Source organism: Acomys russatus, chromosome 16 (genome assembly GCF_903995435.1).
Source record: "Acomys russatus chromosome 16, mAcoRus1.1, whole genome shotgun sequence".
NCBI lineage: Eukaryota > Metazoa > Chordata > Mammalia > Rodentia > Muridae > Acomys > Acomys russatus.
Genome location: NC_067152.1, coordinates 27,958,755 through 27,983,229, shown reverse-complemented (window position 1 = coordinate 27,983,229; position 24,475 = coordinate 27,958,755). Strand labels below are relative to the sequence as shown.

Genomic DNA, 24,475 nt, shown 5'->3' with positions numbered 1-24,475 from the left:
GGGAAGGATGGGGCTTCAGGGGAGGCTAGCTGGCCAAGTAAGGCCTCCTGGAACACTCAGACTAGCCCCAGGATGGACAGGTATATGTGGGGGTGACCAGGCTTGGATCCTGTGGGTAGCAGTGTAGTGGGTAAGAGGTGATGAGATTCAGGGTGTACTGCGATAGCAGAGCCGCCCAAACTTGCCAACATGGGAGCTATGGGTCTAGAGACGGAGAAGTAGAGGGAGGGCACCGCCAAGAGTTCTGGCGAAAGCTCCTCAAGGACACAGGTGCCATATGATGGATTGGAGAGTCTCAGATTTTCAGAGAGGCTTGTGCCCTGTTCTGAGATCAGCTTGTGAGTCAGATGCTAGAGCCAGGTGTCAGACAGCTATGGGCAAATGACAGCTAAAAGCTGTTGCAGGCACCGTGCTGGGCTGAGAACTGCCTGCAGAAGTGGGGACAGTTCTTTTTTTTTTTTTTTTTTTCCTGTTAGTGGTAGTAGGGATTGAAGGCAAGGCCTTGCACAGTCTAGGCAAGTGCTCTACCGTGAAGAACCTTCAGCTGTTTTGATCCAAGACGGAGGGTTTCTCTTGGCTGTCCTGGACTGGCTTTGTAGACCAGGCTGGCTTCAAACTCAAAACTCACTGAGATCTGCCTGATTCTGCCTCCCCAAGTGCTGGGATTACAGGCGTGTGCCACCGGGCCTGGCTCTTCAGCCCTTTAAAAATATTTAGCGATGATGCCTTGCCTAGTGCCCAGGCCTTGAACTTGGGATCCTCCTGCCTCAGCTTCTGAAGTGCCTTGGAATTATACCCGTGAGGCACTGTGCCCTTCTGGGAACCTCTGACAACTTGTTAACTTGTAGCCAGAGACATAGCCAGAGACTGTCAAGGACCCACTTGCAGTGAAGCCATTTTGGTTTTTGGATGCCTTAGTGAGACTCTGTCAGGAGTGGCTTTGGATGTGGGCTTGGGACAGGTGCTTTGAGGAGGACTGACGGAAGCTCTTTAAACAGGGTGCTCCAACCAGACAACTTGGTGAATGTCAGAATGTAGGGAGCCCTGCGCGGGCGTGCCGTCCTTCTCAAGATCGCTTAAGGCCGTGCACTCAGAGTTTGTACTGAGCGTACCTTTCCACTGGTCCCATCTGGTGTTCTTCCCCTATATCCTGTTTAGATGTACTCGATGTTTTTGCGGAACCCCTCCTTCTGCAGACTGTGTATACTGTTGCTCTGCCACACAGTAAATGCAGACTTGGTTGGGATCCTGTCTTGTCTTTATTTCTCGAATCTCTTGTCCCATCCATTCCCTCTCCCCCTTCCAGGTACTCCTGGTGACTGACCTGCGGGCCAGGTCACTAGAACAGCAGCATCTGCAAATGCAAGACACCTAAGGAGAGCTTCGCCTGCATTCCCTCTGACAGGATCTCACTGTGCAGCAGTGGCTGGCTGGAGCTTGCTGTGTAGACCAGGCTGGTCTGGAATTCACAGAGATCCTACTGGCTCTGTCTGTGCTACAATTAATGGCCTGTCCCATGACACCCCGCCTTCAGTAAAAATCCTCTTGACCAAATTACACACACACACACACACACACACACACACACACACACACACACACATAAATAAGGAAACCGGAGAATAATGCGCGCACCTAAAAGTTTGTGAAACCAAGCTGGTCGAGGTCTACCAGCCTCATGTAGAAAGCAAGTTCCAGGACAGCAAGGATTACATAGACCCTGTTTGAAAAACCAAAGAAATGATCTGAGCCCCCACAGTGGCACCCTTCAGCCATGCCATCCAAAACATCAAGTTGTCCTTCTAGATGGGGAACAGAAGACTAAAAAGACTGGTTTCTCTCCTTCTCTTTTCTTTTCTTTTCTTTTCTTTTTTCTTTTTCTTTTTCTTTTTTTTTTTTTTTTTTTTTTTTTTTTTTTTTTTTTTTTTGGTTTTTCAAGACAAGGTTTCTCTGTATAGCATTGGTTGTTCTAGACTCGCTTTGTAGACCATACTGGCCTTGAACTCACTCTTTTTCTTTTTTTTTTTTTCTTTTTTTGGTTTTGGTTTTTTGTTGTTGTTTGTTTTTCTTTATTTTTGAGACAGGGTCTCTCTGTGTAGACTTGGCTGTCCTGGACTCCCTTTGCAGACCAGGCTGCCCTTGAACTCACAGGGATTCATCTGCCTCTGCCTCCTAAGTGCTCTGGCTCTGTTTTTTTTTAAGACCGGGTTTTTCTGTGTAACAGCTTTGGCTATCCTAGAACTCTCAAAAAGACACAAAAAATATAGAGGACAAGTCGGCACAAACCTTTAATCCCAGTACTCAGGAGGCTGTGACAGGCCAGCCTGGGCTACATAGCAAGTTCCAGGCTAGCCAGGTCTACCAGTGAGGCCTTGTCTTTAAAAAAACAAAATAGCTGATTGTGCTGCCAGTACTCCTACCAACCTGGTAAGCATTCCTTTGACCCACTTAGACCTTCTGCAAGGAATGTGACAAAACCCAGCACCACAAAGTGACACAGTATATGAAAGGGCAAGAATAAGCAGTATAGGCTCTATTTTCTTAACCAGTATATTTTATTAGTGACTGAGCATAGGTCACTTATAACCCGGCTAACCAAAACAGTAGGAAATGAGGATTAACAATGGACACAATAACAAAACCCTAAGGATATCAGTTCCAAGGTAATATTCTCCTGGCATAATCAGCAGGATTTCTTCTGCTGGAACCTGGGGTCACCAGAACCCAGAACCTCAGCAGGAGCCGGAGCCCCAATGCCTTCCCTCGAGCGGTTCTCTCCAGGAGCATCTTGAAGTGCAGCAATGAACAGCCAAATCTATCCCAAGTCTCCAAAAAGCCCCGCCTCCAGTTCTGGGCTCATTATTATATCTATCTCCTCCCAGGGTCAGGTCACCGGATCTTTTCAGCTGGCAACAATTAAACTCCTGCACTAGGTGGTTGCCCCTCTAGTGAATTAACCTCACCTGTTCTCTCATGAGACCGTTCCAATCCCGCACTTAGGATCCTAAAAAACAGGTTTATCTCTCCTTCAAAACAGGACACTGGTGGCGCACACCTTTAATCCCAGCACTCAAGTGAAAGAGGCAGGCTGATCTCTGTGAGTTCGATGCTAGCCTGTTCAACAAAGTCAGTCCAGGACAGCCAGGGCTATTACATTGAGAATCCTAGTCTTGGACAACCAAAAATAAATAAATAAATAAAATTTAAATGTAAAAAGTATAAGTTTAGGGGCTGGAGAGATGACTTAGAGGTTAAGAGCACTGTCTGCTCTTCCAAAGGTCCTGAGTTCAATTCCCAGCAACCATATGGTGGCTCATAACCATCTATGATGTGATCTGATGCCCTCTTCTGGCATGCAGGTATATATACAGGCAGAGCACTGTATACTTAATAATAAATAAATAAATCTTTTAAAAAATTGTAAGTTTAGCCAGTCATGCTGGCGCATGCCTTTAATACCAGCACTCGGGAGACAGAGGCAGATTGCTGTGAGTTCAAGGCCAGCCTGGTCTACAAAGTGAGTCCAGGACAGCCACGAACACTATTCCCAGTTTGTTAAACCTTTTTTTCCCCCGAGACAAGGTTTCTCTGTGTAGCTTTGGCTGTCCTGAACTTGCTTTGTAGACCAGGCTGGCCTCGAACTCACAGAGATCCGCCTGCCTCTGCCTCCCGAGTGCTGGGATTAAAGGCATGCACCACCACGCCCAGCGTGTGTATGTGTGTGTATATATATATATATATATATATATATATATATATATATATATATATATATTTTTTTTTTTTTTTTTTTTTTTTTTTTAAATGACCGTTTATTTTGGGAGGGGAATGTTTCAAGACAGGGTCTCTCTCTGTTAGCCTTGGCTGTGCTGGACTTGCCTTGTAGACCAGGCTGGCCTCGAACTCACAACGATCCACCTGCCTCTGCCTCCGGAGTGCTGGGAGTAAAGGCATGCCCCACCACACCAGGTCCTAGGAGCCTTCATTACAGAGGTGAGCTCAACAATCAGTTGGCAATGGTTCTAGTGGCCACAACACAGTCCCCTGGTTATGCAAGCTCTGACCAGGTCAAGGGATGCTTGGACCCCTGGATTCCAGTTTATCTACTTATTTGTTAGGTATCTCTTTTGTGGCTGTTAGATTTTGTTGTTTTGAGACTGTCTCACAGGGTAGCCCAGGCTAGACTGGAACCTACTGGAACCTTCCTGTCTCAGCCTCGTTAATGCTAGGATTACAGGCCAGAGCCACCACACAGCTCAGTGCTCCTGTGGGCCAGGGTCAAATCCAAGGAGGAGCCTGAAAAAGCAGAAAGCTCCAGTTCACACACTCCAGGGATGGCACCAAGAATCATCCCAGGGACTGCAGGAAGAAGGGATAAAGCTGGACATGAAACCAGAGTGGAGAGTGGTGTGTGGCATTTTCCAGGGAGGTGTGAACAGAAGTCTCTTTCACCCCCTTGAAAAGGCACTGACCACTAACAAAAGAAAGGATCCCACCACTCCACTAGAGAACCAGTGTGTTTATCGGGTTTCTTACTGATGAAAGGAAACGGGTTACTCACGGGAGCTTGGAAAACTCAAACTTTAGCAGCACACGGCTTGTGTGCACTCATGAAAGCTGTATGGGTCTGGGGTCGCTCAGAGATTCACCAGCCTGACCATGAAGACATGGTAACAAGAGGGTTTTGTTCAGTCAGACACTGGTGCCCGAGCTACAGCCTGTGAAGGTTCTCTGGCAGGCAGTGCCCTTCTCCCGGATTCCCTCTGCCTCCTTAAAATCCATGGGGTTACATTCCTAAAGCTAGCCATCAAGGTCTCTTCCCTTATTTGTCCACTTCCTCCTCCTGAGCTTGACTCCCAAGGTCTAGATGTCATAGTATTGAAGTCCAGCAATCAAAAGCCAACTTTGGCTCACTCAGTTAACATACCAATTAAAATTAAAACACCTCATCCTAACGCCAGGGTTTCTCCTTGTGCCTCTAGAAGCTGACAATTGCTATTGGGCCGTGTCTCTCCTTTATCCAGAGGGACTGTCCCTGCCCACATCTCCTTTGTTCACCTTCCCCTTCCCCCTTGTCCTGTATGTCCTGTGTTTGTCTCTTATTCCTGCCCTGTGTCCCTCTGGGGCAAATAAATCTCCTTTGGGCTGAGAACTAGGCCTTTGGGGTCCTGAACTGATACTGATCAATCCCTTATACCCGGGACTCCAGTGCAGCCTGTAGTCAGGTGCAAAGAACAAAGTTACATTCTGTCTCGTAAAAGTCTTGGTTACAAAAAAAAAAAAAAAAAAAGTCTTGGTTACTTCCAGGGAAACAAGTTTTTGTTTACAGGAGCAGAGACCTTCTATCTTCTATAAGCAACAGTTCTGTTAGAGTTGTACAAGACCAGGCAATGACAAAAAACTACCAACAGTCCTTAATATTTGGAGATCCAACTTTGATTTATAGTTTTCTCATAAGCACGGTGGCGGCACACATCTTTCATCCCAAATTAACAGGCTCCATTCTGTCTCCAGGAGAGAATATTTCAACTCAGAAAAAATCCCTATACTAAAAAAAGGCCTAGATGAGCAAGAAATGAAGGACTAGCCTCCCGGGGCTAACCACTCAAAGAAAAAAGATAAGTGACCCCTATTAAATAATCATTGCTAGTACTCCCAGCAATCTACAGGAAAACTTAACCAACCTCCTAAATAACAGTAAGAAAAAGAGAGCACAGATAGAACTAACAGCTAAAAAGCAGAACTTCAGGAAACAAAAAGGATGTAATAGTAAGGCTTTTTTTTTAGACCAGTATCATGTGTCCCCCGAGGGGGTGCACCCTTCCTGAAGGTACTGCAATACCAGGTTGATGCGTGGAGTGGACGGAGCAAGCTCCTATTCCAGCTCCTGCTTCCAGAAATCCATTTAATATTTTGTCCTCGGATAGAGGACGTATCAGATATTAAACTGATAAGAACAGATACTACACTTGATCTTAGCCAAAAGGCCGAGAAGCGATACTGGGTGATAGGCCCATAGCTGGTGCCTTCCTCTCATTGTACCTCTTGAACTCGTGGTGAGCGTCATCATGACTCTGTCTCTCTCCTGTGCCACCCATATCATCCGTGGTCAGCACTAGATTCTGCTCAAAATTTTTCTTTTTTTTTTTTTTTCTTTTTTTTGGTTTTTTTGAGACAGGGTTTCTCTGTGTAGCCTTGGCTGTCCTGGACTCGCTTTTTAGACCAGGCTGGCCTCGAACTCAAAATTTCTTATGCCCCTCTGCTTTCACGAGAAACTTTGCATATGTGTGAGACCGTAGCTTTTCTCCCCCTCAGAAGCAAGGTCTCCTGAAGATTTGCATGTTCTGCCCGCCCTGTCGCTGAGGGCTGTGGTCACAGCGAACCGACTCCACCCCGGAGCCTGCCCAGTGTGAACTGCTGGATGCTTACTCTCTTTTGCTGCAGATGGACAGAACACAAGACGACTGCGTCCCACCCTTTCTCGAAAACAACATGGTTGACACACAGTACACACAAGAAAAGCCCAGACTTTATATACTTAGTTAATTAAATAGTTAATTAATTTATAGGCAGGACTTCCCAACATAGCCCTGCCTGGCTTCAAATTTGGGATTCTTCTGCCTTGGCCTTTCAGGTGCTGAGATTACTGTGATATGCTCTGTCATCTGGCATCTAAAAGCTCTTCATATGTTCGTAAGAACATTTTCTGTGATGTGGATTGGTTTTTTTCTCTTCCTTCTTTCATTGTTTTTGTTTTTCGAGACAGGGCTTTTTCTATGTAATCCTGACTGTCCTGGACTCACTTTGTAGACCAGGTTGGCCTCCAATTCACAGCAATCGCCTGCCTCTGCCTCCCAAGAGCTGGGATTAAAGGCGTGCGCCACCACACCTGGCCTTCTGTCTTTCTATTTACTTTTTTCTTTCTTTTTTTGTTGTTTGTTTTTTCGAGACAGGGTCTCTCTGTGTTAGCCTTGGATGTCCTGGAGTCTCTTTGTAGTCCAGGCTGACCTCAAACTCACAGCAATCCGCCTGCCTCTGCCTCCCAAGAGCTAGGATTAAAGACGTGCGCCACCTGGCCTTTCTTCTTTTTCTTTTTGAGCCAGGGTGTCCTGAAACTCGATATGTAATCCATGTTATGGGGCATTCACTAGAGGGAACTGCTTGGACAAAGGTTTAAGCCAATAGAAAAATCTTCATTAAGCAGGCCACACCAATTCTGGGTGTTCAGGATCCCAGTGTAGCCTCGAGCCTTTCTCAGGGTGAGCTTTTTAAGCATAAAGACCGTGTTCTGGGTTGGCATACTTCAGTTAACAAGAACAGTAAGCTAGAAGCAAAACTACAAAAGGGAGAAAGCAAGGTTAGAATATTTAGAGACAGCTGGGAGGTGGCAGCGGCGGCACATGCCTTTAATCTCAGCACTTGGGAGGCAGAGGCAGGCAGATCACTGTGAATTTGTGGCCTGGTCTACAAAGTGAGTCCAGGACAGCCAAGGCTAACAAGGTTAACTCTCCAGCCTCTGTTTCTGGGTTTTTAGTGACATGCTTTAGAGGCCTTTGAAATGGCTCAGTAATCAGGTAGAGTGTGCTGTTCTTGCTGAGTTCCTAGCACCCACATTAGGCAAACTGATACATGCAATTAACATATAATTAAGAAATAAAAGCTGGGGGCTGGAGAGATGGCTCAGAGGTTAAGAGCACTAACTGCTCTTCCAGAGGTCATGAGTTCAATTCCCAGCAACCACATGGGGCTCAAACCATCTATACTGTGATCTGGTGCCCTCTTCTGGCCTGCAGGTGTGCATGCAGCAAGAGCATTGTATAAATAAATAAATAAATAAATATTTAAAAAAAAGAAATAAAAGCTGGCTGGTTGGGCACAGCTTTAATCCCAGCATTCAAGAGGCAGGCAGATCGCTGTGAGTTCAAGGCCAGCCTGGTCTACAAAGTGAGTCCAGGACAGCTAAGGCTACACAGAGAAACCCTGTCTGGAAAAACCAAACCAAAAAAAGAAAGAAAGAAAGAAAGAAAAGAACAATTGCTGCTTTTTGAGAAGACTGTAGTTCAAAGTTCAAGTCCTAGCACCCACAGAGTAGCTCACAAGCACCTGTAAATCCGGTTCTAGGGAGTCCAGTACTTTTGCCTCCGAGGGCACCTGTACATGCGGGCGCGCGTGTGCACACACACACACACACACCAACTAAAGAAACAAAAAACTAAGCTACCAGTTAGGTAGAGTGGTGCACATTTGTAACCCCAGCACTTAGGAGACATAATCAGGAGGATTTAGGAGTTCAAGGTCAGCTGGGCGGTGGTCACACACGCCTTTAATCCCAGCACTCGGGAGGCAGAGGCAGGTGGATCGCTGTGAGTTCGAGGCCAGCCTGGTCTACAAAGTGAGTCCAGGACAGCCAAGGCTACACAGAGAAACCCTGTCTCACAAAACCAAACCCCCCTCCCCCCAAAAAAAGGAGTTCAAGTTCACCCTTTGCTACATCAAAAGTTGGAGACTGCCAGGAGACCCTGCTGCAAGATAAAAAGCACTGATGTGTAAGAGTGGTCTACCCTGAAATCATGGGGGGTTTCCTGAGGGCCAATGGGAGTTAACATGGCAGGGAGTGGAGGGGATTCTGGAGTAGGAGCCAGAGGGGAGGCTGAGGTCAGCAGTAGGGTTGGGAGAGGCAGTGGGCACAGGGGAGGCAGGAGGGAAAAAGATGAGAAGGGGGAGTTAATGAGAGTTTTATGTTCTTGAAAAAACCCAATTATATTACGTGAATGTTCTTGTTTTAGTCCTAGGTGTGGGGTATGCCGGCTGCTTCAGTTTGTCCACAGCTGTTAACTATGATTGTCTCCTACTAGCAGGAACGTGATCTTTGCCAGCTGCAGACAATTTAATTCTGAGAGGAGGAGGAGGAGGAAGAGGAGGAGGAGGAGGAAGAGGAGGAGGAGGAGGAAGAGGAGGAGGCCGCAGCTGCTCCTGGTTGCTGTTGTTGCAGTTTGAGAAGTTGGAGATGTCCTCATTTCAAAATTGAACTTGTCCCAAGGAACCCGATGACCCTAATCAGCAGGAAGTAGTGTAAAGGACCTATACCCCCTCTCCCCTCTAACCTTCTGTCTCTCCTCCCTGGTGCTAGGGAGTTGGAAGGAATTGGGGTGGAGAAGGGTGGTAGCTATAAGAACCCAAATAAAATAGATTTAAAAAAAATATATGCCTGCTGGGTGTGGTTGCGCACATCTTTAATCCCAGCACTCGGGAGGCAGAGACAAGAAGATGTCTGTGAGTTCGAGGCCAGCCTGGTCTACAAAGGGAGTCCAGAACAACCAAGACTAACACAGAGAGACCCTGTCTTGAAAAAACAGAACAAAACAAAACAAAAAAAGCAAGTCCAGGATAGTCAGGACTGTTACATAGAGAAACCCTGTCTCAAAAAACCTTAAAAAAAAAAAAAAAAAAAAAAAAGCCTACATGGGAGTTTAGTTTTGACAGTTTCTCTGAGAAGCTTTCCTCCCCATAAACACTGGCTCAGCGATTTGCGATTTGAAAACATTTCCCAGAATTCAAGCAGCCAGTTCCTCTCTTCTGTCTCTGTCTTTTGATTCTCATTTGAAAGATCTTTTCCTTCCAGGGGAGTGGGGTGGGGGAGGGGAGGTAAAAAGGAAAATGGGAAGAGGAAGTGAGCGGCTCTTCCATCAATCTTCCTCACTGGGCAAAACAGGAAATGAGTTCTTTTTGCACCTCTTCTCTCATTTTCCTTTTTATTATACCAAGATAAACATGACTGTGAAGATGTTTAGTGCTACAGATTTGTAATTCAACTACTTGGGATGAGGCCAGTCTGGTAGCTTAGTGAGACTGAAAGACCCCCGAAGGGAGACCCTCACTCAAGCCTCGGGATGGTGCGTACCCAAAGACACACAAAACGACCATCTTGCTGTAAACATATGAGGCAGTTTATTGGCGGAGCTCCGGGTCGACATGTATCTCACGCAGGAGACAGAGGGGTCGACCCAGAAGCCCAGGAGCTTAGGGTTTATATGGTCAAGGGGGCGGGGGGGGGGGGAGCAGGAAGTTTTGGCAAGGCCACACACATCAGTTGTTTCAAACATTTGAACATCAGCAAATTGCGTAGGCAGATCTGGGGTAAGGTCAGACTTAATCACCCGGGAACAGTCCTTGGTGCCTGTTTTTCTCAGAACCCAAGGGTAGATATTTATCTGAGCTAACGACACATCTGGTTAAACTCAAACCTGGAACATTGTGTGTGGGCCTCAAGGGGGGGATTAGGCAAACACCTAATGAGGGGTCTTGGCTCATTACTCACTCGACCATGCCCGGTACCTGTTTCTCTCAGGAATTTGTCCTTGTGTATCCTCCCTATCTTTTACGGCCAGCTGGTCCCTGGAACACTCAATAGGCCTTTGTCTCCTAGCTCCACATTCTTTGTGACTTATCACCTGAGGCCTTGGGCTAGCATACCTGCCGACCTGCACTCTTTTTTTTTTTTTTTTCTTGGGTTTTTCGAGACAGGGTTTCTCTGTGTAGCCTTGGCCATCCTGAACTCACTTTGTAGACCAGGCTGGCCTCGAACTCACAGCGATCCGCTGCCCTCTTCTGTAAAGCACTCATATGCAATAAATAAAGCAAATAAATCTTTAAAAATTTTCTCTTTCAAGAACCTATCCCAAATTAAAACAGACAAACAAACTAACAAACAAATAAAAAAGACTAGGGACACATACCAGTGGTAGCTTAACTAGCATGCGAAGCCATTAAATCCTATTATCACTTTTTGTCTTGTTTTCGTTTTTTGAGACAGGGTGTCTATATATAGCCTTGGCTGTCCTGGAACTCTCTCTGTAGACCAGCCTGGCCTTGTCACAGAGATTCTCTTGCCTCAGCCTCTTGAGTGCTGGGATTGTGGGTGTTTTTTGTTTGTTTTTCGAGACAGGGTTTCTCTGTGTAGCCTTGGCTGTCCTGGACTTACTTTGTAGACCAGGCTGGTCTTGAACTCACAGCGATCCGCCTGCCTCTGTCTCCCGAGGGCTGGGATTAAAGGCATGAGCCACCACTGCCCGGCTGGGGTTGTGGGTGTTAAGAGAAGGAAATGTCACCTTTTTACTGAAAGGAAAAGAGCCAGTAAGACAAGGCACCGCTCCTGTCACATGTCAGATCGGTACAGCTCTTCCAGCTTTTCACAGCTGAGTGTCCCACTTGGAAGGCAGCCGTTTTCCAAGCATAGCAGCATCCTTTACAGGACAGGCTTGGAGACGCTGAGTGGCCTGCTCAAGTTTCCTCACTTAGTAGGTGACACAACCAGGATTAAACTTGCATCTGACTCTGAAACTCAAGCAGATTCCACTCTAGACAGCTAGAATTGACAGGCTGCCCAACCCCCACCCCTCCACAGTGAAGCTGTTAGGGGTTTGCATTTCCTTTCATCTGGACTTAGTGCAGTTACTGAAAGAACAATGAGAGAGCAGGGAGATGGAAGTGTGTGTGTGTGTGTGTGTGTGTGTGTGTGTGTGTGTGTGTGTGTGTGTGTTGGGGTGGGGAGTACTTCCACTCAGTTTGTGAGGAGGGAAAAGGCAGCAGAGTCAGGTGCTACTGCCAGAAGCCTTTTGGGAAGTCTCTTGGGAGACCCTAGAAGAGAAAAATGGGTAAGTTTTATTGCCAAATTGTCTCTAGGGTCCACTGAGACCCCTGGCTGAGAAGGGACTGTATCTTTTTCCTCCTCAGGACTCTGGAGGACTTACAGGCACTCCCATGAGCCTTGGGAAGAATGACCTCAACCTCCAATACTCTTGGGTGGTGGTGAGGGGGAGGGTGGGTGGTGGTGGTGTGGGGGGAGGTGGCGGGGTGGGTGGGGGGAGGGCGCCCAGTTGTCTGGGCAGTGGCCACATTGTGAGGTGGTCCGGGTCACAGGTGGTGTGGTTGTGGTGGGTGCGGTGGCATCATCCTGGGCTCTTCCTGCCCTCACACCCCTCTGGGGATTCCTGTCATCACACCATCATGGGTAGTGCCTACCACTGGGAGGCTCGGCGTCGGCAGATGGCTTTGGAACGGAGGAAGGGGCTGATGGAACAGAAGGAACTAGAACAGGTGCACCAGATGGCCTTGGTCCATCAGGGTACTTCATGGGAGGGGGGGCATCAGTGAGTGGGGGAAGGGTGACAGACTCCCTAGGAAGTAGACTGCTAGCTGGTGAGTGCTGTTTGCTGGGGTAGGAGGTGAGCTAGCTCCTTCCTCCTGCGGTGGAGATGTGGATATGCCCAGAGGGTGTCTGTTAGGAGAGGCACACACCTTTTTTTTTTTTTTTTTTCCGAGACAGGGTTTCTCTGTGTAGCGTTGGCTGTCCTGGGCTCCCTTTGTAGACCAGGCTGGCCTTGAACTCACAGCGATCCGCCTGCCTCTGCCTCCCGAGTGCTGGGATTAAAGACGTGTGCCACCACGCCCGGCTCTTTTTTTTTTTTTTTTTTAAAGACAAAGTTTCTCTGTGTAGCCTTGGCTGTCCTGAACTCTTGTAAACCAAGCTGGCCTCAAACTCACAGAGAGGCAGCCAGGCAGGGTGGTGCCCTCCTGCCTGTAATCCCAGCACTCAAGAGGCAGAGGCAGGAGGGTCTCTGTGAGTTCAAGGCCAGCCTGGGCTACACAGAGAAACACTGTCTCAAAAAAAAAAAAAAAAAAAAGAAAGAAAGAAAGAAAGAAAGAAAGAACCTTGAGCTCCCTGCTCTCACTAACCACATTGCAAGGGTTCAGGAGTGCACAGACTGGGGCCAACAATGTCACACAGCATAGCTTTCAGGCCATGTACACTACTTTCAACTAGTCACTAGGAGGCTGAGGTGGGAGGCTCTTTTGAGGCACAGAAGTGTCTGAAGAGTGTGACCGGGAAGCTGTCAGCCTCTCTTCTAGAGTATGTCAGAGAAGGTGGGGATATGCCATAGGCTATCAGCAGCTAACACTTGAGCCCTGTAAGGTCTGGAACAGGGAACCACGGAATGGCTTCCTAGTGGAGAGTCTTCAGGGTAGGCCCAGTCTGTTCCTAGTAGATAGGGCCACTTCCTGGACATGAGCTGAGCAAGGGAGCGCAGGCATTCATTCAAACCACTCCTTGGCTACTGTGTCAGAGAATGGAAAGAGCCTAGGCCCTAGCTCCAGCTTCCTAACTCCAGGGGACAGAGACACTTCTGGCCGTCTGCACTTCTTTCTTGCATCCCCCTTGCTCCACCGTCCAGAGTTTGTCTTGCAGATGAGTGACTGGGCAAGGAGAGAGGATGTCACTTGCTGGGGTTTCTTGCTAGGCGGTAAAAAAGCAGGAAGAGAAGAAACAGCATTTTGAGACAACGTCTAAGCCACACCAGGATTCAAAACGGCCACCACCTGCACAGCCACAGGAGCAGGCGCAGCCACAGGAGCAGGAGCAGGCGCAGCCGCAGGAGCAGGAGCAGGCACAGGCACAGCTGAAGCTGCCGCAGCAGCCACAGCCACCTGGGCCAAAGCCACAAAAAGAACAAGACCCTCCCACACAGAGCACCTTCAAGGGTGGCCTCCAGAAGGCCACCCAAAGGCAAGGACCCCAGACTACACCAGCAGGGACCCAACAAGATGAACAGCAATCCTGCAGAACTCGTGGACCCCCAATCCTTCCGAGTCAAGGTGAGTATGACACCTGGGTGGGGAGGTGGCGAGGGGAGACCCTTGTTCCCGTTTGGGCCCTGAAGTTCAGAAGTTCTGTTGGCCCCTATCCTGTCCAAGCCTTCCCAGAAGCCTTGGCCTCTAACAGCCTAAGTGGCCTCCTGGATGGCTTTGCTCCAATCTAGGGCAGCAGAGAAGCTTCCAAATAGAGTAACAGGGAAGGCAGCAGCCTCTTTTTCTAGGGTATGGCGGGGAAGGTGGGGGTGTAAAGTCTGGGACAGGGAGCCACAGGACGGCTCCCAAGCGGAGCATCTTCAGGTAGGTTCAGTCTGTGCCCTAGACCCAGAAAGGGCCTACCCCACCCCCAGGCGACCCTTGCAACTGCTGGATGAGTGATTTGTGCTTTCTCTCATCAGGTGTCCAGACGGCAAGCCAGCCATCTAAATACACCCGACTCACGGTGAGAGGCAAAGGGGCCCTGGCTACGTGTGGCTGAGGAGAAATTCTTAGCAGGGGCCAGGGAGAGGACTGGCATCATTTCAAAGTGACTTTTGGGCTTTGTTTTGAAATTATTTTTGTGGGGTTGGGGACTGGACCTAGGGTCATGTGCTTGTTAGTCAAGAGCTCTACCCCAAGTCAGTGTTCTCATCTCTTCCACCTTCCTTTATAAATGTTTTTACTTGAGAGAGAGACACAGAGACAGAGACAGAGACAGAGAGCGCTGGGCGGGAAGGCAGGACTTTGTTTCCCAAGCTCTGTACCCCAGGCAAGCCTTGAACTTTGTCATCTTCCACTTCAGGTTGCCAAGTAGCTGAGATTATAGCCTTGAGCCACCAGAGGCAAACTACCAGCTGCTGACTCCTAATCAGAATATAAAGCCGGCAGGAGTGGGGTACAGGCACCAAGGGCGAGGAGGACACCTGTGCAGGTCCTCAGCCACTTCAGACCAAGGAGCAGCTGCTCTGCTTTCCTTCACTTCCATTCTTCAGAGGCTTAACACAATGTTCTGAAAGCAGCACACTCAGAAACAACTAACTCGTTTTGCTTCCTGTCTCTCCTTTTTTTTTTTTTTAGTCGACCAATTACATCCAGCAATGGTGATCCAGAGATGGACTCCAAGACCCAACGATACCACAAACCAAAACCCAAAAACGCAAAACCCCCAAAAACAAAACAAAAAATCCAAACAAAAACAAACAAAAAAACTGACAGCAACCACACTTTCATTCCAGTCAGCAATCTTTCTAGAAGGCTAGTTGGGATTAAAATCTGATTCCGGGAAAGCACCAGGAGAGAGACTGGGTCGGTTTAATGAGCACAGGATGATGGGGGGAGGGTGAAAAGACCCACAATGGAGGTAGAGGACGGACCAGAGAAGGTGAACCCGTGCTGTTTGAGGCCCAGCCTAGGGAGAATATGGTCTTGAGCTATCACCCACTCCAAGCTTGCACCTCCTACAAGTATTATCACTGTTCCAGCAGCTGACAGACCCCTCAACTTTTTTTTTTTTTTTTTTTGGTTTTTCGAGACAGGGTTTCTCTGTGTAGCCTTGGCCATCCTGGACTCACTTTGTAGACCAGGCTGGCCTCGAACTCACAGCGATCCGCCTGCCTCTGCCTCCCGAGTGCTGGGATTAAAGGCGTGCGCCACCACGTGTGGCCAGACCCCTCAACTTTTAAGGACCATTACTAGAACTGAGCCCACGCTTACTGAGTTATGGCCGGAGAAGGGAGGGGCTGCCATGCTCTAGAGCAGCAGTAGAAAAGTAGGGGTGTGGGGGTGTGGAGAGAGCACAGGTAGGGATGTCTGAGCCTTATACAATTCTGGCACCATACTTGGTATGAGCTGTTAAACGGGTTATCTAGGATGGGGGTGAGAAAATTCAGAAAAAAAGTCTAAAAAGAGAGAATTTAGAAAATTTGGCCATGGTGCCACATGCTTGCAATGCCAGCACTAGAGAGGTGGTAGAGGCAGGTAGATACTCTGAAGCTTGCTTTTCGTTTTGTTTTGTTTTGTTTTAAGGATAGTGCCTTTAATTCCAGCCCTGGGAAGGTAGAAGGCAGGCAGATCTCTGTGAGTTTGAGGCCAGCCTGGCCTACAAAGGGAGTCCAGGACAGCCAGGACTACAAGAGAAACCCTGTCTTGAAAAAAAACAAAAAGCTGGACTGGAGAGATGGCTCAGAGGTTAAGAGCACTGACTGCTCTTCCAGAGGTCCTGAGTTCAATTCCCAGCAACCACATGGTGGCTTCCAACCATCTATAATGTGATCTGATGCATACCATATACATAATAAATAAATGTTAAAAAAGGAAAAAAAAAAAAAAAAAAAAGAAAGAAAAAAACCAAAAAGCCAAAAAGTTTAGTACCTAAAGAAATTTGTGCTCTGATCTCCCCGTGCATGTGTATGTACACGCAAAATCAAATGGTTTGTGAGATGAGCACTAGCGCCCTCACTTTTCTCCTCTTCCTTCAGTGCTGCTAAATACAGTTTATTGATAGACATCTTTTACATTTGATGGTTTATACCCCAGGTCCTGAGCTTGACCTCCCTGGGTCTCTGTTTTGTTAGTACACCTTATCCCTGGCTACCCAGGAGGCTCCTGGCGACAACAGACTTCCTCTCCCTGTAGCCCCAGGCTAGTTGTACAGTTTGGCTATCATTATTTCTTCGAATCCTCCTTACTTCAAATTCAGTCTTCCCCACCACGACACCTGTGTTTGCCCCGCCACCTTGTCTGAAGGGGAAAGGGTAGCTTCGGCGAGCATCCTCGCTCCCCTGCAATACAGACTCCATCTCTACTTGGAGTCCAGTGGGGACCTGGGAAGTTACCTGGGGTTTGGCTTCGGTGCAGTGACAGGCAAAGGGAAGAAGTTCTGGCGAATCTGTCACTCCTCACAGTCATAAGGCCAGAGGACAACAGAGGCCCTCGGGAACAGAGATGCAGAGAGTCCACGGAAGCCCCACAGCTTTGGCCTGGTATCAACAGGATCATTCATGCCCTACAGATTTTCCTGACACAGCCACTGGGCCTATTCTACTGTCTGACCTACATCTGTCCACTCACATGGGCTCTGGATTGTGGGCCTTGAAACTTTGCTTTAATAAATACCTCTTCAGATGACTCTGCCTCTCATCTAGGCCAGATGGCCACCACCATCACTGTCACGTGACCAAAGCAGATAGTACAGAGGAACATTTATAGTACTTAAAAAGACCACTTATTACTGGGAGGAGAATTTGAAAAGGCTTCATCCGTGCTATAATGTCTAGATAAAACTATGGCTTTCTTTTCATTCCAAATGAAGACCCACATTGGCAGAGCTGGGTAACCAATTTGCTCGGCCCCGAGACAAAGCCAAGTCTGACGTTCCTCAACACAGACCATGGATAAGATCCATCAGAAGTGAGTCCCGGGTTCTGAGGAGGCAGGGTCTATGACATTGCTATAGAAGCTCCATGTCCTAAGGGTGTCAGGGAAAGGCGCGGCAAAGCAGGACTTTTCCCTCAGCAAAGTCATTATGGTCCTTCCTTGTTCTCCACGGAGTTGAGCTGCAGACCAGCTGGTAGGTGCCTGGCGTACAGGGGCAGCTGACAGGTCAGGCTGGGCAAGGGAGCTGCAAGTGGGGCGCTGACATGTTTTCCCTGCAGTCCACGTATACAAAGCTCTCAAAGGGCAGCTGCTGTGGGTGGCTCAGGTAGGAGCAGGTCAGAGACCCCCTGTAGAGGAAGTAGGGCTTGTTGCAAAGTTTGGGAGGGAGGGGACAAGCTTTGGCTGTTTCTACTGTGTGAGGCTGGCTCCCTAGGCCCTCCCTCCCACTTCTTTCTGCTCCCCGCTCTGTCAGGACACTGTGTGGGACAGCTGCCCATCCCGTGTTCTAGAAGCTCCAGACAGGGCTCATAAACACGGCAAGGTGGGGACCAGGCACCAGACTTACTATTCTCTGGAGCTAAAAAAAAAAAAAAAAAGACTCATGATGCCGGTTACCACAGACTCTTTCTCTACCTCATGAAATGCAACTGAGGTGAGCCTGAACCAGGAGGGGGGATGCAGGGGTTCCACACCATACTTACTGGATATTCAAAAGAATATGGTGGACTCTGACTTTCAGCAACGTACAGATTTTGCTGAGGGAGGGAGGGAGAGAAAGAGAGAGGAAGAACAAGTGAGCTTTGTTTCATAGAGAGCAATGGTCAGGAAACTCAAAGAGATTTACAAGTCACGATTCAACATGGTTTTCTTGCTTCCCCATCAGGGGCTTCCAAGATGCCACTCTTTAGGTTTTTTTTTGTTTGTTTGTTTTGTTTGTTTGTTTGTTTGTTTTTGTTTTTCAAGACAGGGTTTCTCTGTGTAGCCTTGGCTGTCCTAGACTCGCTTTGTAGACCAGGCTGGCCTCAAACTCACAGTGATCCACCTGCCTCTGCCTCCCACCGCCCTGGCCAAGATGCCACTCTTGCTTAACCCTTTATCCTCTAAGATGAGCCTGGCCACCTGGCCATCCATGTTCTTGGCCCATGTACACACACACACCGGCTTCTCCCACAGCAGAAAATTAGGTATTATTATTCCATGGAGAGTCAGAGTCCAAGTCACATAAAGATTAACAAAATTGGGGCTGGAGAGATGGCTCAGTGGTTAAGAGCACTGCCTGCTCTTCCAAAGGACCCGGGTTCAATTCCCAGCACCCACATGGCAGCTCACAACTGTGTGTAACTCCAAGGTCTGACACCCTTACACCAACACAGATAAATTAAAAAATTAAAAAAAAAAAAAAAAAAAAAAAAAAAGATTAACAAAATTCCACCCCATTGGCTGGAGAGATGGCTCAGTGGTTAAGAGCACTGCCTGTTCTTCGAAAGGACCCGGGTTCAACTCCCAGCACCCACATGGCAACTCACAATTGTCTGTAACTCCACCAATGCACATAAATTAAAATTAAATAAAAAAATATTAAAAAAAAAAATTCCACCCCATTATTCTAATCTAGGTCCAAACAGGAAGAGGCTGTGGACTTTTACCCTTGCATATTGCAGTCCTAGCCACAAAGGGGCAGTCCTGAGTCTGAGGCAATCAAGAAACCAATAATCAGAAAGCAGACATTTATAAATTTGAAAAATACATTTCAGGACCAGGTAGTGGCAGTGCACATGCCTTTAATCCCAGCACTCAGGAGGCAGAGGTAGGTGTATGTGAGTTTGAGGCCAGCTTGATCTTCAGAGTGAGTTCCAGGACAGCTAAGGCTACACAAAAAAACGCTGTCTAGAAGAACCAATCAATCAATCAATCAATAAATAAAAATTACTTGCTGGGAGGTGGTGGCATGCACCTTTAATTCCAGCACTAAGGAAGCAGAGGCAGGCGGATCTCTGTGAGTTCCAGGACAGCCAGGTCTCCACAGAGAAACCCTGTCTAGAAAAATAAAAGCAAAACTAAACACAACATTTAGTGTGGGGTTAGGTACACTGGAGTCATGGCGTATGTGTGGGTGTCAAAAGGATAATTTCTGGGAGTAGGGTTCTCTTTCTCTTCCTCCCACACAAGACTGGAAGATCAGACTGAGGTCATGGCAGCAAATGCCTTTAGCTCACCAGCCCCTCAGTGGATATTAACTAGGAGAGAAGAGAGCAAAGGGTACTCACTAAGTGTTTTCATCCAAAATCCTGCTGGCAACTTCATAAGGCATCTGTCAGTCAGAGAGGGGCACATGATTAGCCGCACCTCAGGCTGTCCCTCAGGCTGTCCTCTCTCCATTACCTCATCCATCCATACACCTGTAAGCAGGGCTGGCCAGGGACAGGGAAGTTACCTGCTCACTGGCCAAAGGGCCGACGTGCAGGTGGAGGCTGCTTTTAACCTGGCCTACCACAGACGTCAGGTGGAGCACCTCGGCCGTGAGCTGTGTGACCGTGACAGGATAGAAATTGCTGTTGGAGATGTTCAAAATGTTCTGGAGATGATGGCAAGGAGAAGACATGGTGAGGGCGGCTCCCCTTCAGAGGGAGGAAGAAGGTGAGCAGCTGCAGAAAGAAGCCTGGCTCTTTGGCCCAAGTTCCATCCTACCCATTTGAACCTCAGGTACAAAGGACTCTGAAGGCTCCTAATGACACCTTTAACACGTGACATTGAGCCTGGGTCCTGTAATGCACCCCCGACTGTCCCAGTTACTGTGGAGACTGAGAGGATCACTTGAAGCCAAGAACTGAAGACCAACTTTGAGTAACAAAATGAGAACCTATCAATCAATCAGTCACTCAATCAATCAAAGTTAGCTGGCTCAGGATCTAGTTTTTCTTACTCTTTTTTGGTTTTTCAAGACTGAGTTTCTCTCTACAAAGCGAGTCCAGGACAGCCAAGGCTACACAGAGACACAAACAAACAAACAAAAAGAATGAGTTTCTCTGTGTAGTCCTGACTGTCCTGGAAGTCACTCTGTAGACCAGGCTGGTCTTGAACTCACCTGCCTCTGACTCCCAAGTGCTGGGGTTAAAAGGTGTGTGCCACCTCCCCGCCTGGCCAGTTGTGCTTCTTTAATGATTTATTTTTACGTTATGTGCACTGGTGTTTTGCCTGCACTGCACGCATCTCTGTGTGAGGGTATCAAATCACTTGACGCTGGATTAAAGACAGCTATGAGCTGTGGGTACTGGGAATTGAACCCAGGTGCTCTGGAAGAGCAGCCAGTGCTCCTAGCCCCTTGGCCAGTATTATCCTGCTCCATCCCTCTCCATATTTCCTGGACATCCTTATTCTTCCCTATGACTGATCTGGTCCAGATTCTGACCCTTCACCACGTGGAGTCCCAATCCCACACAATCTACTATGGAGCTCATGGCGCTTCTCAGCGTCTTCTGCACGCCACAAGGCCCTTGGTCCCTACACCTTACGCTACAGGAGGTGTTTTGGAGAAGAAGGCAGGAGTGAAACAAGGAGCAGCTTCCACCTACCGTCATGTTGAGGCGTATATGAGTTTCATCAAAGGCCACCGTGGAGGAGTTGAGGCCTATAGGATGTACAACAATGGACCGCGGATACAGGAAAAAGATGGTGAGGGAGAAAGTCAGCAAGCAGATGGTCACCGCCAGGAACACAGAGAGCTTCCTGTGTGAACGCAGGCCCCAGGGATGGAGGAGAGAAGTCTGAACACCAGAGACCTGAGGAGGAGACTCAGACCCTCCTCTCTAGACAAGTGGCTTTCTCTTGCACACAGTCTGACACCTGCACACTTAGCTCTCTGCGGTTCAGCACAGGGTTGGGAGGCAGGCAACCTGGCTTCCATTCCCAGCTCTCTGTCCCCACAGAATGCTGAGTGGCACTACTTGACCTCTTCAAAAGCACAGCGTGTCTGTAAAGTGGAGCTACTTATATCTATTTCATTATATCTATACCTATTTCATATATGGGTCAACAGAGGAAAAATAATTAATCGCTGCTTCTGGCACACAGCAAGACCAGTCATGGTGGCTCCTGCCTTTAATCTCAGCACTCAGGGAGGCAGAGGCAGGCAATCTGTGAGTTTGAGGCCAATCTGGTCTACAAAGCAAGTCTAGGCTAGCCATGGCTACAGAGAGAAACCCTGTGTCAAAAACAAAACCAAACAACAACAACATGGGGCATGTTCCCTCCTGGAAGGATTTGAACAGTCATGAAATGGCCTCAGTGATATCTACTAGGGACTATGCTGCCTTTTTATGGGCGACGATATTTCAATTTATGTTGTCTACATTGTGAGACAAGGGCAATTAGCAAAACTATAATATTTATCTTCCTTTTTTTGTTTTTGTTTTGTTGGTGTTTTGTTTTGGCTTTTGTGAGACAGGTTTTCTCTGAGTAGCCTTGACTATCCTAGACTCATTTTGTAGGCCAGGCTGGCCTCGAACTCATAGCGATCTGCCTGCCTCTGCCTCCCAAGTGCTGGGATTAAAGGCGTGCGCCACCACCGCCTGACATTGTTGTTTTTTTGAGACAGGGTTTCTCTTTGTAGCCTTGGCTGTCTTGGAACTCACTTTGTAGACTAGGCTGACCTTGAACTCAGAGATTTGCCTGCCTCTGCCTCCCCGAGTGCTGGGATTCAAGGCGTGTGCTACCACAGCCTGGGACACCATCATTCTTAAACAAGTACAATCCTTGAGCACAGTAAGACTTGGGCTTTCCGTATGAAAAGCAATGGGGGGAAATCAGGTGATCAAACAGGGGAGACAGGTGAGGCAGCCCTAGGAATATACGAAGCTCACGTGTGTCTGGGCTTCAGCCTTTGGTCTCCGTAAGGGATGAGGGCTACCAGCTGCTTCTCTAGGCCTGCAGAGGAAAAGAGGGCGAGAGAGAGTGCTAAGACATGTCCGTGACAAATATCCCCTGTGCCAACCTCTCCCCCACATCACGCCACTCCATTGAGCAGTGTCAGATGCATGCTGCCTCTGTCTCATAGCAGGATTGTGTGCATGAAGAGGTCACCAGATCTCATTACAGGTGGTTGGGAGCCACCATGTGGTAGCTGGGAATTGAACTCAGGACCTCTGGAAGAGCAACCAGTGCTCTTAACCTCTGAGCCATCTCTCCAGCCCTGATAGCTCACTTTCAACTAAAAAAGGAATGTGACTTCCATTACCAGGTATGAAGAAACATTAAGTTACTAGCAAGTCAGAGGCGCCCCATTCCTTTGGAAAGGTAACTTTTTTTTTTTTTTTTTTTTTTTAGAGATTTTAATTATGTACAGTATTCTGCCTGCACACCAGAAGAGGGCACCAGATCTCATTATAGATGGCTGTTGAGCCACTATGTGGTTGCTGGGAATTGAACTCAGGGCCTCTGGAAGAGCAGCCAGTGCTCTTAACCTCAGAGCCATCTCTCCAGCCCTGGAAAGGTAACTTTTAACTTCCTGGATCCTAAGACACTGTGGTGAGGGACGAGAAACTTTCCTCTAGGAACTGAGGAATAGAACTATGGCAGGATCTGATATTTCTCCTTGGCTGGTCTGAGACTGAGAGAGTATGAACTGGCCTTGCCCACCTACTCCAGGAGATGCAGAGGGTCAGGGCTGGAGCCCTCCCTGGTTTCCAGGATATTCCCAGAGCCTTGGGCTACTCACCTTGGGGGATTTCCCCATTGCCTTGGCAGGTAGGACAAGTCACAAAGCTGGTACCAGCAGCCCTTTCATAAGGCACACAAGAGTGTAGTGGCTTGCTGCTACCAGTGCTCAAGTAGTTGGAAGCCTTGCTGGCAACGGCTGCTTTGTCAGGCAGGATTGGCTTCTTCACATCCTGCTGAGAGCTGAGCTGGGAGAAGGCTTTACCCATAGTTCAGCGAGATTCTTCAATAATGAGAAATAAAACAACGTTCAGTGCTATTAGCCTGTTAGCACTGGTGCCAGACATAATTCTGTTTTCAAGTTTTCAAGATTGTCAAGAAGCTTTACCATAATCTATGCAAGCTTTAGTTTAGGGAAGAAAGATTTGGACGGTGTCTTGGAATCCCCCCCCCCCCGCACCCCCCTTCCCCCACCTCAGACAGGGTTTCTCTGTGTAGCCTTGGCTGTCCTGCACTCGCTTTGTAGACCAGGCTGGCCTGGAACTCACAGCAATTTGCCTGCCTCCGGAATGCTGGGATTAAAGGCGTGTGCCACCACACCCAGCTTTTTTTTTTTTAATACGTTCAACTCAGAAAAAAAAACAAAAACAAAACAAACAAACAAAAAAAAACCCGAAAAACAAGAAACAAAGAAAAGCTGAAGTAATTTCACTTTAAGGGACTTCCATACATGAAAGTAGTTTTTTGTTTTCGTTTTTTCCGAGACAGGTCTGTGTTAGCCTTGGCTGTCCAGGACTTGCTTTGTAGTCCAGGCTGGCCTTGAACTCACAGCAATCTGCCTGCCTCTGCTGGGATTAAAGGCGTGCGCCACCACGCCCGGCTCTCTTCCCGGCTTTCTGAAACATCTGTGTTCATTAAGAAAGTTCAAGACTAAATCTGAAGGCTGGCGCAGAGTGGGAGGCTAGCACTCGGGAGGCGGTGGCAGGCGGATCCCTGTGAGTTCGAGGCCAGTGGATCTACAAAAACGACTCCAGGACAGCCAAGTGAAACCCCATCTCTGCTGTGGGTATTGGGAGAAGACTAAATTTGAAGTTCCCCCAAAGCCCCAAGTAGTTGCTGGAATGAAGTAGCTCTCAGACCTTCCTGGGCTAAAATAAAGATCCTTACTCACCTGGTTTAGGGCTGGGATTCCAAGCTCTTCTCAACTGCAAGACTGGATTTTCTGGACCGCTCCTTTGGGGAGAAGGGACCAGGGCGGGGAAGGTGGGTAGGTGGGGGAGGGCGATCAGCTCCCTTCAGCGGAAACCTGAAAGTTTATGTGCCGCAAGTGAGGAGCAGGGATTCTTGCCTTTCGGGAGGGTTAGGACCCCTCTGTACTATGGGACTCCCCCATGGGCCATCAGGTGGGAGGGATTTAAAATCCCACCACACTAGCCGTTAGTCGAATTTAGGCACTGTCCGTTTGGCGCTTAGAAAGCCCAAACACCTCTGGACTCTTGCTTTGTGAAGGGTAAGGAGATGGGGTCCTTGGAGCGCCTTACCCGAAGAAGACGACGACGCCCTCAGCATAATCGAAACTGCGGGGAGCTGCGAGCTTGTGAGCTCGAAGTCCAAGCCAGGCTAGGCCCCGCCCCTCGGCCCCCCCCCCCCCCCCCACCCGCAGGCGCCGCTGGAACATGCTTCCGGCTTTCACAGGACAGATGCAAAGACTATGTATGCTATTTCAAGGACCAACTAGCCCAGGTAAGCGTTTCAAAGAACATTTATTCACAATTAATTGGCTATGCACAACGAACGAACGACTAGACCGAGATGGTCA

General features: G+C 48.2%; 2 protein-coding genes and 1 non-coding gene across 3 annotated transcripts; 1 reads left to right on the top strand and 2 right to left on the bottom strand.

The window, feature by feature from the left end:
- Positions 1 to 5,808: 5,808 nt before the first annotated feature.
- On the bottom strand, positions 5,809 to 5,999 carry LOC127200917 (U2 spliceosomal RNA). The gene has a single exon (XR_007832134.1). It is a non-coding gene; the product is annotated as a U2 spliceosomal RNA (small nuclear RNA).
- Positions 6,000 to 12,006: 6,007 nt separating this feature from the next.
- On the top strand, positions 12,007 to 14,128 carry Ccdc200 (coiled-coil domain containing 200). The gene is made up of 3 exons (XM_051159005.1): positions 12,007 to 12,096; positions 13,299 to 13,653; positions 14,049 to 14,128. Exons 1-3 carry the CDS (start codon positions 12,007 to 12,009, stop codon positions 14,126 to 14,128), a joined length of 525 nt encoding a protein of 174 aa, XP_051014962.1.
- A 2,879-nt stretch (positions 14,129 to 17,007) lies between these two features.
- Tmem106a (transmembrane protein 106A) lies at positions 17,008 to 22,925 on the bottom strand. The gene is made up of 7 exons (XM_051158707.1): positions 22,718 to 22,925; positions 21,864 to 21,927; positions 20,577 to 20,730; positions 19,439 to 19,579; positions 19,272 to 19,315; positions 17,706 to 17,759; positions 17,008 to 17,351 (listed from the first exon to the last, which is right to left on the bottom strand). Exons 1-7 carry the CDS (start codon positions 22,923 to 22,925, stop codon positions 17,231 to 17,233), a joined length of 786 nt encoding a protein of 261 aa, XP_051014664.1. The 3' UTR covers positions 17,008 to 17,230.
- Positions 22,926 to 24,475: the final 1,550 nt, after the last annotated feature.

Excerpts from the sequence above, each read along its gene's own strand:
- Tmem106a (XM_051158707.1), bottom strand. The coding sequence starts at position 22,925 with ATGGGTAAAGCCTTCTCCCAGCTCAGCTCTCAGCAGGATGTGAAGAAG. Across the intron at positions 20,731-21,863 it reads AGGCTGAAGCCCAGACACAC|GAAGCTCTCTGTGTTCCTGG; the intron begins GTGAGCTTCGTA and ends GCGTTCACACAG. Across the intron at positions 17,352-17,705 it reads CATATTCTTTTGAATATCCA|GGGGTCTCTGACCTGCTCCT; the intron begins GTAAGTATGGTG and ends CTTCCTCTACAG.
- Ccdc200 (XM_051159005.1), top strand. The coding sequence starts at position 12,007 with ATGGGTAGTGCCTACCACTGGGAGGCTCGGCGTCGGCAGATGGCTTTG. Across the intron at positions 12,097-13,298 it reads AACAGAAGGAACTAGAACAG|GCGGTAAAAAAGCAGGAAGA; the intron begins GTGCACCAGATG and ends GTTTCTTGCTAG. Across the intron at positions 13,654-14,048 it reads CCCAATCCTTCCGAGTCAAG|GTGTCCAGACGGCAAGCCAG; the intron begins GTGAGTATGACA and ends TTCTCTCATCAG.